At 42.2% G+C, this 14722-nt stretch overlaps 1 protein-coding gene across 1 annotated transcript in view; it reads left to right on the top strand.

Annotated features, from left to right (window-relative positions):
• Nucleotides 1-8791: 8791 nt before the first annotated feature.
• Nucleotides 8792-14722, top strand: part of Ero1b (endoplasmic reticulum oxidoreductase 1 beta) — a 44413-nt gene continuing 38482 nt past the window's right edge. The window contains exons 1-2 of the mRNA XM_055603930.1: nucleotides 8792-9100; nucleotides 14167-14286. Of these exons, the coding sequence (XP_055459905.1) occupies nucleotides 8999-9100; nucleotides 14167-14286 (222 nt within the window). The 5' untranslated portion in view covers nucleotides 8792-8998. The remainder of the gene's footprint in view (nucleotides 9101-14166; nucleotides 14287-14722) is intronic.

A 14722-nucleotide genomic window follows, 5' to 3' on the forward strand; every position in this document is an offset into this window, starting at 1 on the left:
GTCGAGGGCTGCACAACAATAACCAGCCTCCACGGAAGCAGGGGAAGGGGGTGAGAGGTGGTGGATAGGGAGCGGGTGTGAATGTGATTTTTGGAGAAGTAGCAACTGGACATGGCAAGGACGAAGCCATTGACTGGAACCAATGCATCTACCTGATTTCATTCAGAAAAAGACTATTGAATTCTGAGAAATAATTGTCTGAAGGTTCTCACTGGCTGAGGGTGGGCACTGATTAATGGGAAGAATTCAGGCAGCATTGACGCACAACCACAGCACTATCTATAGCTTTGGTTTCTGTCTGTCCCTTTCGGCAGTCCCCATCTCCATGGACATCTTAGTCACTGTTCTATTGCTGTGAAGAGACACCATGGGCAAGGAAACTCTTTAAAGGAAAACATTCAATTGGTCTGGCTTACAGTTTCAGAGGTTTGGTCCATCATCATCATGGTGGGAAGCATGGCGGCACGCAGGCAGACGTGGTGCTGGAGAAGGAGCTGAGAGTTCTGCATCCTGAGCCTCAGGCAGCAGGAAGAGTGAGATACTGGGCCTGGCAAGGACTTTTGAAATCTCAAAGCCCTCCCCCAGGGACACACATCTTCCATCAAGACCACACCCACTTCTTCCAGACCGCACCTCCTTCTAATCCCCTCAAAGAGTTCCACTCCTCAGTGACTAAGCACGCAAATGCATGAGCCTATTGGAGGCCGTTCATAGTCAACCACAACAATGGCTTGTCCTTCTGTTTCCTCTAGTTCTCATTTTCATACACAGCCCTACACCAGCCAGCCTCTTTGCTTTCCATCATTTTCAATCCCAAAATTCATTGCAAAAGAAAAGGAGAAGAAATCCCCTCGGTTAAAATTAAGAGGTGATGTTGCCAAGCAGGGAGTGGCTTTTAAGTCCCCAGAAGTTTGTCTCCTAGGTGGTCCTAGAGCCTGCCAGCTGGACAACGTTAACTGTCACAAGCTGGGAAGGAGAATTTGTCTTGAGAGACCAAAAAGTTTAAAGCCCCAGCCACCCGGGAAAAGAAACTTAATGAAATCTTTCCCCACCCACTGCCCACTAGTTATACATTTGCTAGGAAACCGGCCCATGCCCCTAGGAAGGGACACCAGGTCATTAATGGTTTGGGGACCTTCCTCCAGCCAATCAATTCAAAATGCAACATCCCTTTTGTGTTTCGACCAATAGGTGCTTGCCAGGCAGGAATCCCCCTGCTTTGGGCATGTTGGGAGGGACTGGTATCTTTAAATCACCCAACTAACCTGAGCATGGGGCTCTCGGGGTTCTTGGGGCTCTCGGCTCTCACCAGCTCTCACCGCTTCAGCTGTGGGGGTGTGAGCCCAAACTGCAGCTTGTAATCAAAGGATCCTCATGCGTTTTGCAATGGACTCAACTCCTGGTGGTGGTCTTTTAGGGTCTCGAGATTCGGGCACAACAGACTTACAAATGATTCCAGGTCTTTTCATGTATTTAACTGCTCTTACTCCCATCAAATCATACATTACTGGCAAGCCCAGTGTTTCAGGCCTGTAATCTTAGCTACTTGGCAGGTTAAGGCAAGAAGATCACAAGTTTAAGCCTAGCCTGGCATATAGCATGGGTTCAAGGCCAGCCTGAGCAACTTCATAAAGCCATATCTCAAAACAGAAAGTAAAAGAGGCCTCAGGGCACAGCTCAGTCTCAGATCCCTTGCCTATCACGGGTGAAATCCTAGCTTCAACCCCCAGTATTACAAAGAAAATGAAAGATTATATATTATTCCTAGCATAGAATCTGTTATAGAAGAAGTTTTATTCAAATTGCACAAAGCCTGTACACGCCTTTAGGAATAGCAATGCTTCTTAACAGAGGCAAGCCCATCGCTTTAATGCTATTCAGTGAGCACACTTGAACGCTGCAGCTGGGTAAATACTGAGACACACAAGGACACTTTAGAAGGGAGAACGGTTAATACAGAGCCATACGCCAGCCAAACTCCTGGGTTTTCATTGCTTTTAATCCCAATTCATTGCAAAAGAAAAGGAGAAGAAATCCCCTCAGTTAAAATTCAGAGACGTGATTACCAAGCAAAGGGTCCCTTGTAAATAAGTCACAGATGGAGAGTTCGTAAAAATAGAAAAAAAAAAAATTTCACCCTATGGTCATTTGTTGACACACCAGAACTATCAACACAGATGTTTAAACACATCAGATTGCCACCTCGTAGGTTCATTAGTCCTAGTTCAGCTTGCTATCACAAAAAAATGACTGGCGTTACAAAATTTCCACTCAATTGCCTTGACTTTTATTTAGGGCATATGGATTTTCAGATTTTCCTCAGTAGACGTCAGGCGTTATCCAGGCCAGAAAGCCATCAAAGAAACATGATGCACTGGAGATGTATATAATTAGTGCCACTTTGTCGAACTTAAGTCTCTTTGGTATCATGGTCATCCAACCAAGGTAGTTTTTAAGTCTTTGCTTAAAAACAAAACAAAACAACCAGGCAAACAAAAAAAAAAAAAAAAAAAAAAAACCACAGCAGTAACAGACATTTCAAGTAAGTGCTTGAGGTTAAAAGAGAGAGAGAGAGAGAAGTTAAAGATGGAACTAAAACATCTTGGTAACTCATTCTCCTTTCCTGCCGCTCGTCCTCTGTCTCCACCAGTCACTCCATTTCCCTTGAGGGAAACTGTTGAAGCTTAGCTGTTGAGAGCACCGACTGTTGTTCCAGAGGGTTCAATTCCCAGCACCCACATGGCAGCTCACAACTGTCTGTAATGACAGTTCCAGGGAATCTGACGCCCTCTTCTGGTCTCCCTGGGCACTGCACACCCACATGGTACCCAAAACATAAATGCAGACAAACACCCAAACACATAATTGGAAAAAAAAAAAAAAAAAACACTTTAAAAAAGTAATTGTTTCTAGTAACGAGATTCCAGCAGTGTGACAATCTGTATCAGTCTTTATTTTTATTTTTATTTTTATTTTTTTTTTGGTTTCCAAATACACCTCTGTTCACATCTTAACAAAATATTGTGTGATTCATTTTACTCCATTTTCCAGGAATATTCTTTTCCAAAATAAAGCTACTACCCAGCCCTCCACAGGAAACATCCAGAGGCCCTACATACTGGTAAGTAATAAAATAAATCAACATAGCGAACAATACTAACTAATAATCAACAAATATGTATTAATTTCTTTTCATAGGGATTGAGATGGTACTCAAAAGAATATAGTAGAAGATAGGTTTGCCTAACATTTTATACTCCAGGTGGATTATAATACACAGACACAAGAAAAGTGAACTCCAACCCAGACCAGAAGATTATCAGAGTTGTTGGTAGGACAACCTAGCATTTGGGTAAGTACATGAAAGAGATGTACTTATTGCTTATAGAAGAGAGGGATGTGGAATAGAAAGGAAAAACAAAACCAAAAAAAAAAAAAAAAAGAAATCCATTAGAGGAATGGAGAGAAGCATTCGAATTTTAAAGCAGAACAGTGAATTGAGGAAATAATCTCTCTGCTGTTGTGCACATATTTGTGACTATAGTTGCAGTATAAATATTAATCTCTGTGTGTGTGTGTGTGTGTGTGTCTGTGTGTGTGTTGTATGTGTGAAGGCCAGAGGTTGATGTGCAGTGTTTCTTCAGTTGATCTAAAAATGTTTTTATTTCCTCAGATGAGAGGATGAGATAAGATCTGTACTCAAGCTTTATAAATACATGGCTTGGGCTAAGCCCAAAGCATTTCTATCTAAATATCCCTAGACCTATATATATACATACATACATACATACATACATACATACATACATACATACATGTGTGTGTGTGTGTGTGTGTGTATAGAGTCTGCACAATCTAATTTTCTACAAGACCAGACCTTGAAGGCTTTAGCCTCATCTGTTAACCTAGGCCTAGAATGTTTTCAGCCTCTGAGACTTACTGCTGAATAAGCTCACCCTTTCCAATTCTTTATGAACTCTGGCTGGCTAGTTCAACTCAGCTTTTCTGGCTCAAAACTCCTTTCCATGCTGACTGACTCAAACTGGCTTCTCTCTGCTTCTCACTGAATTGTTCTCCTTGAAAAACCTGCCTCTGAATTCCATGAACTGAATTGCATAAACTCATTCAACTGAACATCACTGAAATGCACCAAACTGTACTGTACTCCCAAACTATACTGTACTGTCTCCATGAACTCCATACTGTACTCTCCTCCACTGTACTGTATTGTCCCGTTCTCTCTGCATGCTGCTCTTAAGTAGACTCTCTCCCTCTCTCTCCCCTTCTCTCTCTCTAGTGAGAAATGGGTGTATCCTATCTCTGACTCATTCTGTCAAATCTTTCTGTGATTTGTCACTTTGTCTGCCTCTCAATTAGACATCATTGTTTGGGATTAAAAGTGTATACTAGAGGCATGTCTATATTCCAGCCAGAGGGATTAAAGGTGTGTATTCCAGCTGGATTACACAGACCTAGGTCTTTGGATGCTATCCCTTGACACAGTAGCCTTGTTGCTGCATTAAGACTCCTCTATATTGTGATCTCCATCTTAATTTTTGAGATGGGATCTCTCACTGGACTTGGCCAGCAAGAATCTACCTGTCTCCTCTTCTGTACTGGCATAACAACTGCAGGGCCACCATACTGGCTTTTACGTATGTCTTAGGAATCTGAAGTCAAATCTTCATGCTTACATGGCTAACACTTTGCCACCTGAGCCATCTCCCTGCCTTTAATGAAGAGTGATCTGAAACCAGGTCTGTGGCAGAGGCCTGAGATCCCAGTCACTCAGAAGGCTGAGAAAGAAGGATCAAAATGGTAAGGCTTGTCTGGGCAACTTAGCAAGATCAAACAAACAAACGAACAAACAAACAAACAAAAAGAGGTTGGAGAGATGGATCAGAGGTTAAGCGCCATTGACACCATCCCTTCCAAAAGATGAAACACAGTCAGGTCACCCACACCCAGTTTGTTTAGGCTCCTTTGAGAGTTACAAAAAATAAACTCATGCCTTACCAGCTGTCATAATTTGGATATAAAATGTCCCCTGAGGCTCCTGTATTTGAATTTTTGGTAAGCTGGCAGCACTGTTTTGGGAGGCTGTGAGCCCTTTAGAAGGAGGACCTGACTTTGAGGGAATCGGTTTCTCGTGTATGTGTGTGTGGTGTGGTGTGTGGTGCCTCGAGGTTTACGAGCCTGATTTGTTTCCTGATCCCCTGAGATATGAGCATTCAGCCTCTTGTTCCTACTGCTATAGATTAGAGCCGGTTCCCCACTTCTGTGTATCTTCCTTCTCTCGTGATGGACTCACCCTTAAGTTGATTCTTGTTGGGCATTTGGTCATAGTGATGAGGAAAGGAACTAACACATCATCTGTACTGATTGTTTCTCCCACAGAGTTAACCATCATCTATCCCAACCATATCAATGAGAAATTGTCACTGTCTGTCCTGGAGGAGTTGTGCTAACTGACAAAGCAGGTCCTCACTCTTCCCGGAAGAGGCTCACATATTTTTTTTTTCCCCTCACGGAAAGAAAAATAATTTTCCTGTATCTTAGTTGCAGAAAATTAGGCTTGTCTAAGCCAGGTGGTTTATAAATAATAAATTACATTATCTGAAAGAACATATTACTGTTATGTTTGGTTGGCCAGGTCCCTGATGTATGCTTTTCAGTGTACACACAGACCAAGACATTTGTGATAATTTAACAAATGTATGAATGCAAATCAGGGTAATGCAAACCAGAAAAGTGAGTGTAAAGCCAGACCTGGTGGCGGGCCTGTGATTCTAGCTATTCAGGAGGCTTGAGGCAGGAAAATGGACATTTCATGGCTTGTCTAGGCAACTTAGTAAGATTGAAAAATAAGGGAGCTAGAGAGATGGCTCAGTGGTTAAGAGCACTTGCTGCTCTTGCAGAGGACCTCAGTTGTGTTCCAAGTACCCATATCAGGCAGTCCCCAATCTCCCATTAGCCCAGTTCCAGGGCATCTGATACCTTATTGTGTCCTCTGAGGGCATTGCACGCACAGTGTGCATAAAAAGCAGGTACACACACATACACATAAATACAAATACATTTTTAACTTAAAATATAAAGAGAACTGGGGACATGGCTCAGTAGCAAAGTACTTGACTAGCATGTGTGAGGCCCTAGGTTTAATCTCTACTACCACAGGAGGAAAATGAATTTGTCTGACATACTTAGCATGGCTTGCTTAAGGAAGCATTTATTATTTCTGTCTGTCCAGCCTCTTTTTCTCTGTAAATGTGGGAAGGTAGTGGGCCTCCCCATACGCTTGAGTACCTAGCTTCTTCCTGTGTTTTGTATTCCTGCAGGGTTGTCGATATTTTGTGCTTTCTATTTTTCTTTTCTCCTCTCTCAGCTAAACTTGAGAAATTGGAATTTTTATTGGGGGTAAATGATAAAAAGTAACTGGAAATGGTCAATACAATGGCAATGTTCTGGAAAAACTAGTTAGCAGTCCCTATTCCTCTTGGTCCCTGAAGTACACCCCAATGGACTCATCTTTCCAGAGCTGTAGTGGTCAAGCCTTGTTCAACATTGCAAGCTGTCATTTTTCATATTTACTATCATTTTGCTTATTGTTTTTAAATATAGCTGTATCTGAATTTTTCTATAGCTTGCCATGAAGGTGATATGGTATGGCCTTCCTGTTTCAACTTCCTACCCCATCATTAGGATGGGAAGTTTGAAACTGAGGATTACAGGTGGGGAGCAGGGGTGGCATCAGAGAGGCCATGCCTGTCCTAATTGATTTTAAGGAAAGCAGAAGTAAAGAGCAAGGCTAAAACCGAGGAAGGCAGCTTGTTCATCAATGAACACTCCTCTCACACCGCCCATTACAACAAACACAGGCCACAGCACAGGTCAGTGTGCAGGGCCCTTGGTAGCTTTTTTTTTTTTTTTTCATGAAAAACACCTATTTCTGATTTCACTCACAAAAGAGAAAATTTGTTTTCAAACATTGAGTCATGTTCCTGAACTGAAAAACAATTACTGTGTATATATGACTTCATTATATTTTTTTGTGATATTTTTGTCTTTCTTCAGTGACAGACCCTGAAGTGCTCTGAATGACAGGCATTGGTTCTGCCTTGATATGTTAAAAACTTGAAGTTTTAAAATATGGAAGTTTACAACAACAAAAAAAATGTCCCTCTTCCATGATGTATGAGTTATCAGGGCCAATTGTACCCCAAAGGGGCCCAAGGAAAGTTCCCCTGCATATCCAAAGAACAGAGAAATGGGGAGTGTGGAAATGCAGCTTTGAGAAGCAAACTGAAGTCCTGTGTTGGCTGTGTAGGTAAAGATGCCCTAGTCCAGAGTGGAGGCAACAGAAGTGTGGAGGAGAAGGATCAACAGAGTTGGCAACACGGGGAAGATGACCTGTGGAGTTTCACGGCCTTGCACTTTGTTGATGGCTCTGCTGTCACAGTCTTGAAATTCCTCACATTTTTCTGAAAATTTCTGGCTGACTCTACAGATTATGGAGGAATCATGTATGCAAATGTTCTCTGAAAGCTATAAAGCATTGCTGGGGTGATTATGGGAAGCCATGGGTGTACCCGTTCTAATCTCTGGAGCCTGTAGATGTTACTCAAGAGAGCAAAAGAGACTTTGAAGATCTGATTAAGGGTTTTGAGATAAGGAAATTGCCTGCATTATCTGGGTGAACCCCATGCAATCACAGGTCTTTACATGCAGGGACACAAGAGAGATAGGGTCAGAAAGAACATGACAACAGAAGCAGGTTGTGTCACTGTGTCACATGAGGTTCTGAGTCTAGGAATGCAAGTGGCTCTGGGAGCCGGAAAAAGCAAGGAGATATTGTTTTCTATAATAATCCAAATGAATGCAGTCCATTGACTTGAACTTCTGGCTCCCAAAAAGTACGATTAATATATCGAGTTTGTTTCCAGTCATTAAATTTGTGGTCATTTGTTACATCAAAATGACAAACTGACATACACACACTGGATGTCAGGAATATTGATCAAGATAGGGACTACCGTTTATTGAACACTTCCTATTTTCTAGGCACTACAGGAAGCCCGTGTACACAATCTTACATAATCCTAGAACATTATCTGAGGTGTAACTAAGACCCTGAAACTGACTAGAACGTGTTACATTTGGGATAGTCCATGTCCCTTTAAGCTTTTCTGTGCGTTTATCCTGATTCTTCTTTCTCCCTGCATAAGTTTGGTTTATCTTCATGTTTTAAAGTGCATTATAGATTTTCCCGGCTTTGGTAGAGGAGTAGGAGAGACACCAAGCGATGACATTCACTTCTGAGGCGTGTAACATGAAGGATTTGCTGAAGCCTCCTTGACAAGATGCCAGGTGGTTTTAGGTGCAGAGGTGAGAAAAAGAGTCAAAGAAAGCTCTTGGGATTGCGGGTCAAAGATTCCGCCAGGTTGAGGATATCCTGAGCGGTGACAAGGAGCAACCTGCACAGCGCTGGTTTCCCTGCGGGGCCCCAGCCTCGTTTCTCAAAGCGACAAAACCGAGTTTCCACCACCGCCGGCCAACCCCAATCACAGCACCCGCTCTCCCGCCCGCTCCTGGGTGTTTTGGAGCCCTCGTGGTCCCGCCTCATTGGTCGCCGCGGAGCCCCGCCTCAGGGAGAGCGACCTCCGCCCCTGTAGTTCTCCATTTTTGAGGCCTTCCCGTTGTGGGGGGCCCTCAAGGGGCTATCGGGACTACAACTCCCAGAAGGCTTTGCGCAGAGGGCGTGCTCACAACTGAGGACGTCGGGGGCGGGGCCTCCTGGGATGAAGCGGGGGCGCGCAGCGCTGGTACATCAGTAGCTGCTGCTGGGAACCGTGGAGTGTTTTTCTGCCCGAGGCCGGCACTCAGACCTGGAGGCTCCCGGCTCCTAGCTCCCGGTCACTGGCTCCTGGAGTCGTCGTAGCGGAGGCCCGCCGTTCCCTAGCCCGGAGTGGCCGGGGCCACCGCAGCGGCCGAGGTCGCAATGAGTCCCGGGTTCCGCCGGGCGGTCGCTGGGCAGGGGGCGGCGGCCGCAGTGCAGCTGCTTGTCACTCTGAGCTTCCTCCCAAGTCTTGTCAAGAACCAGGTAAGCCCGAGGGACGTGAGGCTGGGGACCGGCCGCGCCGGCGTCGCCGAGAGGCCGCGGGGGGGGCAGGTGCGAGTGGCCAGCCAGGGACCGAGGGAACCGCACCGGCTAGTGCGGGAAACGTCTGTAAACCGCGGCGGCGGGCGCGGGGACGCGACACGCGTGGCGGCGGTAGACGGAAGAGGAAGATGGTGACTGCCAGCAAGCGCTGTGGCTTTATCTTTGTGATGGTGAGGGGGAGGAAACCCTCGGTGTCTTGAACAGGGGGGGGGCGGGGGGGGGGGCCCAAGCCTCTGACTCTTCCCTCAGGAGATGACAGGGAGGCAGGCCCTCCACCCTCTTCCCAAGAGGACTAGAGGAGGACAGGATTTCACTTCCTTGAACTTGTGCACCAGAGATAGGAAGGCTTTAGCTGCTTTATTATTACCCAACCATCCTGCTATGCAAAGTAGCATCGCCAGGTGAACGCAGTTACAACATTGGAGGATCTGGGCCCCGACTGTGGGCCTCCAAGTCTATAGTGAGGCTTTCTGGCTGGAGAGTCCGTTACACTTTGGGGTTGCCTTGGTGAGGCGAGTATTGCTGAAGTGTTCACAGTCTGTTAGAAAGCCAAGGGTTAGCTGACCACAGCCTCCCGTCTTGAAGAGAGGTCGGTTTGCTGCTTTTTCAGTGAGGAAGATTTGAACAGGTTGACAGATTCTGCTGTATCTTGTGTGCACCTGCTGCAAAGTGTTAGTTCGAAGAGCCAACAACGGAGCAAAACAAGTGTCTCAGATGGCCTGATAATGAGGGGACACGCAGTTTGAAGCAATTAACGCTCATTGCTAAGCAAAAAAAAAAAAAGGGGTAACTATGAGGGTATCCATGTAAACATGTTTTTCTGACTATTCATGGGTGTTATGGTGTCTAGCACTAAATCCTGGAATGCTTGTCTATTCGGCTGGTGTCCGTGTGTGAGTGCTCTTTAAATGGATGACTTGATTGAAAAATAAAAGAAACAGCTGGGAACAGTAGTCACACACCTGTAGCCTCAGCACTCAGGGGATAGAAAAGCAGATTGCCACGGGTTGGACACTAAGCTGGTCTACATATGCCGTTCCAGGTTATCCAGAACTGCATAGCAAGACCCTCTCTCATCTAAACAATGATCCTACGGGTGTGGGGGGGAAATAGGGGGAAGGAAAAGAAACTCTTTGTTGAACGCGGAGGTTCTCTGGCTCCTTTCTATATATTCTGCGGCCATCTGGAACTGTGCAAGGAATCAGCATTTTAAACAAGCCTTGTCAGTGTCTGTAATGCAGTTGCTCTTTCCACTACATTTTAGCCTGGCTTAGAAAATACTGTGATATAATGCTGGGTGTATCTACCAGACTTAGAAAAAAAAATTAACTTCCTAGATTGCCAATAGCAAAATTATTTTCTAGTTACTAGTTTGATGTTTGGCTTGAGTGGAACTTATATTTAAGTGTTTTTATAAAGTCTGATTTCTCATTTTCTTGCTTTATATATGTCATATATTAATTGTATACTTTATCACCAATCTAGAAGCTTCACTTCAGTTTTCCCCAGCTACCAATAATCATATCTAATTAGTGGTTTATAATGTACCTGTAATTCTATTTCCTTATATTCAAATATATATAATCAACATTTAAATATTTGTACATTTCAAAGTAACACGGTGCCAAACAGTCTTCAAAAGTGTATATATATTTTGTTTGTAGTGGTACTTACTAGTATAGTTTTGATGACATTTTTAGATAGCACTTAGCCCATAACATGCTTAATTATATATTACCACATTTTATTTGGCACATATCTCATATGTAAGGCTTTGGTGGTTAATGAAGTTCAGAGAGCTTAACTGACTTGTTAAGTAACATAAACTGGGGCCCTAATGTAGCCCTTTCTGCTCTACCCAGTATTAACAAAACAGCATACTTGCTTCATTATACAGAAAAGCAGAGAGCAGAAAATCAGAAAGTAGAACTACAATAGTCAGTTCTTTTACTTCTCATGTATCCTAAACTTGGTAGGAAAAAACAAAAGTAGAATTGAAGGGAAGAATTAAAATTTTTGAAAAACACCTCTGTTTGTATGAAATCAAAATAATTTAAGGAAATAGGTACTTTGCCTTTTATATTGAAAACAGGAAAATATTTTTGCCATGTGAAAGGATGTTCATTTGTATATCTCCTGCTCTATTTTCTTATAAATGAAATGCAAATATGGCATGTTAACATACAATTTTCCTACAAAAGGATGTTTTAGTCAGATATATTTAAAATCCTTTAAAATGTCCATGTTGAGGTGGCATGAAATCATGGAACACACAGCTCCCCATTAAATGGAAGTCAGAAATATGGGACACATATTCCAGTTCCTTAAGGAATTGAACTGGAGTCCAATTCTTTTAAACCTGGAAGACCAAGATTCTAGTCTCACAGCTTCCTGGGGGTGGAAATGGCAAGCAATAAGACCAGTGTGTTCCCTAAGGGAGAATAATAAGAGACCCACTACAAAGCCTGTACCCCAAAGAGCTACACCCTAGTATAAGTGTGAATAAGAAATGAGTCCCATTTTGAGGAAAAGGAAAGTTCAAACAAACAAACAAACAGAAACTTGCTAGAAGAAGGGGTGAAAAGTCCATTGAGAATCTGTGACCGTGAGCAGCCTTCACAGGACTTTTCAGGCCAAGTTTGCCCCACTTAGCTAGGACAAGCTTTCCTTGGAAGTCAGATTTATAGCAAGCCTCGGTTACCAGAGAAAGCAGATATCCATTCCTCCTAGAGAAGTGTATTTTCAACTCAAGGACGTAAGATTTTTTCAGAGATAGTGTTCAGTGGAATAAACAGTAGAATAAGCAGTATGCTAAAGAAAGTAATCACGAACCACAAGGCAAGAGTACCATGAATCATGAATCAGATACAGATAGCCCCTGCCTGATGGTGGGTTATGATGGTTGGATTTAGTTTTGTTTTTTTTTTTTTTTAACTTTCCACAGGTTAGAAAACTGTACCTGCTTTTACTTCATATTTTGTTGTTTTCTCTTTCAATGCTGGGCAGGAACAATGTGCCCCAGTTCCCCATCAGCTATGCCAACACAAGGGTAAACAACTTGTATTCCACAAGTTGTCTCCTGTGTTTCTGACCTATTTTGGATGGTAGGTTTTGTGTCTTGACTGCATTTCCACTTGGTGTTTTTGTTTTAGTGGGATTATTGAGGATTTTTTTTTTTTAATGGGAATTTCAAGAATACCTATAGTGGAAACACTAGAGATGATAAATAAATGATCTTAGGTTCTGAAATTTTTAGGTAGGTTATTTAATATCAGCTTTAACATATTCAAATAAGAAAAGCATAGGGGGACTGGAGAAATGGCTCAGAGGTTAAGAGAACTGTCTGTTCTTCCAGAGGTCCTGAGTTCAATTCTCAGCAACTACATGGTGGCTCACAACCATCTATAATGTGATCTGGTGCCCTCTTCTGGCATGCAGGCATACATGCAGACAGAGAGCACTCATATAGATAAAAATAAAGAAAGCATAGAAGTATGAAAAAACCAAATATCTAAAAGAATGAACAAAAGATTAAAAATAATGAAATTGAGGTTTTCAAAGTAAAATTTAAGCCGTGAGGTGGTACGCACCTATAATCTCTCAAGAGGTAGAGACAGGATCAGAATTTCAAGGTTAGTTTCAGTTATAGAGCCAACTCCTCCTTGGCTTGAGCTACTTGAGACTCTGTCCCAAAAAACCAGGGGAGGAAAAAGTAAAATTTAAAACTCGAATGATAACTTAAATAGATGATTACACCTAGCTTAGGAAATAATTATTACAAACTTCTCTACTTAATCCTTCACTGTCTGCTCACCTGCCCTGTCATTTTTATATCATTAACAAAAGAGAACTTCTGCAGAGCAGCTCACTTACTGGTCTCTGCACCAGCTGCTGTGACTCCATGTTGGTTACAGCTATGGATGAGTTGTTTGTGCTCTTATAATGTATATTAGGTTCCATTTCTTCTTTCCCATTCAAGGATACGGTTCCCTTCATGTTTTCTTTTCCCCCAGTTCATTAATTTTTCCTTTTTCTAATGGGTTGTTACTGTCATCCTAAAATATGACCTTGGGTTCTTGGTATTGAACTCTGGTCCTCATCAAGCTCTCTACCAATTGAGCTACCTTTTTTCAAACTCTGTAAAAAATTTCTGAGGTGTCTTCATTTTATTTCTCCTGTTCTAGTTAGCCTATTTTATTCTTCCTGTTTTGTTTAGCCTATTTATTACAGCCAGACTCTTCTACTGTCCTGAAGCTGCTCGCTTTTGTCAAGGCTACCAGTGTCTTTGTTGCTAAGACTATATAGTTCTTAAACCTCAGGTTTTTACCTGCTAGCAGAATTTTTTCACAACTCAACTTTCACTCTTTCAAGTACTTACTTCTTTTGGTATCCAGAATGCTGTCTTTTCTGGTTTACTTCCTCTGTAATGGCCTAGTCTATCTTGTACACTTTGCTTGTTTCTCCTCTGCCATTGACTACCAATCATTTGAGCCTCAGGGTTTGTGTCTGTCTTGTTCACCTTATCTGGATGCTTGGTTTAAAAAACCCATCTGTACCTTGTAAAATAGGTTTCAGTTTCTTTAAAAACTCAGTTATGTTATGTAAATGTAGATATAAGTAATTTTCCTGTTTTTTTTAAATATTCAACTGCCATAATTAAAAAGTGACTGCTTTAATGTTATGACCCTGTTTAATAGTTATTTTGTGTGTGTGTTGGGGTATGGGTATACGTGTGGCTGGCATACATATAAAAGTCAGAGGACAAGTTTCAAGAGTCAGGTCTCTCCTTCTACCATATGGGGGGAGATTGAACTCAGGTCTACAGACTTGGCAATAAGCACTTTTACCCACTAAGCCATTTCATTGGCCCTAATGTTATGAATCTTAATCAGTAAAACTGGCCAACTTGAAAGAATAAATTATCTTTTAAAATAATAGAACATATTTATTAAGATATAAACATTAGTATTTGCATGTCTTATATGTTACACATATGTACATTCTAGGTGACTGGAGTCCTGGATGATTGCTTGTGTGACATTGACAGTATTGATAACTTCAACACCTACAAAATCTTCCCCAAAATAAAAAAGTTACAAGAACGAGACTATTTTCGTTATTACAAGGTAAGGTGGCAATTTTTAATTCTGTTAACCCAAAGATTCCTATGTAGTTATCTGCAAATACGACTTGTTTTATTATATTTATTACATATTACATATATTATATTTCAAAATCTTGTAAAAATAAAACTAAAAGAATATCATATTTGAAAATTTGTCAGTTTTTTGTTTGGTTAGTTGGTTTTCTGAGACAGGCCTTTTCTTTGTAGCTTTGCCTGTCCTGGACTTGCTTTGTTGACCAGGCTGGCCTTGAAATCAAAGCACCCACCCGCCTCTGCCTCCCTGAGTGCTGGGATTACAGGCATGTACCACCATACCCAGCAAATTGTCTATTTTACTACATACCAAAAATTTGAATCCCCTTCCTGTTATTGGGGACTTATTCTTCTTTCAGTTTTGGTTTCTGAGGATGATTCCTCTTTTACAGAAGGTTCAGATG

This window comes from Psammomys obesus, unplaced genomic scaffold (assembly GCF_907164565.1).
Source record: "Psammomys obesus unplaced genomic scaffold, mPsaObe1.curated_primary_1811, whole genome shotgun sequence".
In the NCBI taxonomy this organism is placed as follows: Eukaryota; Metazoa; Chordata; class Mammalia; order Rodentia; family Muridae; genus Psammomys; species Psammomys obesus.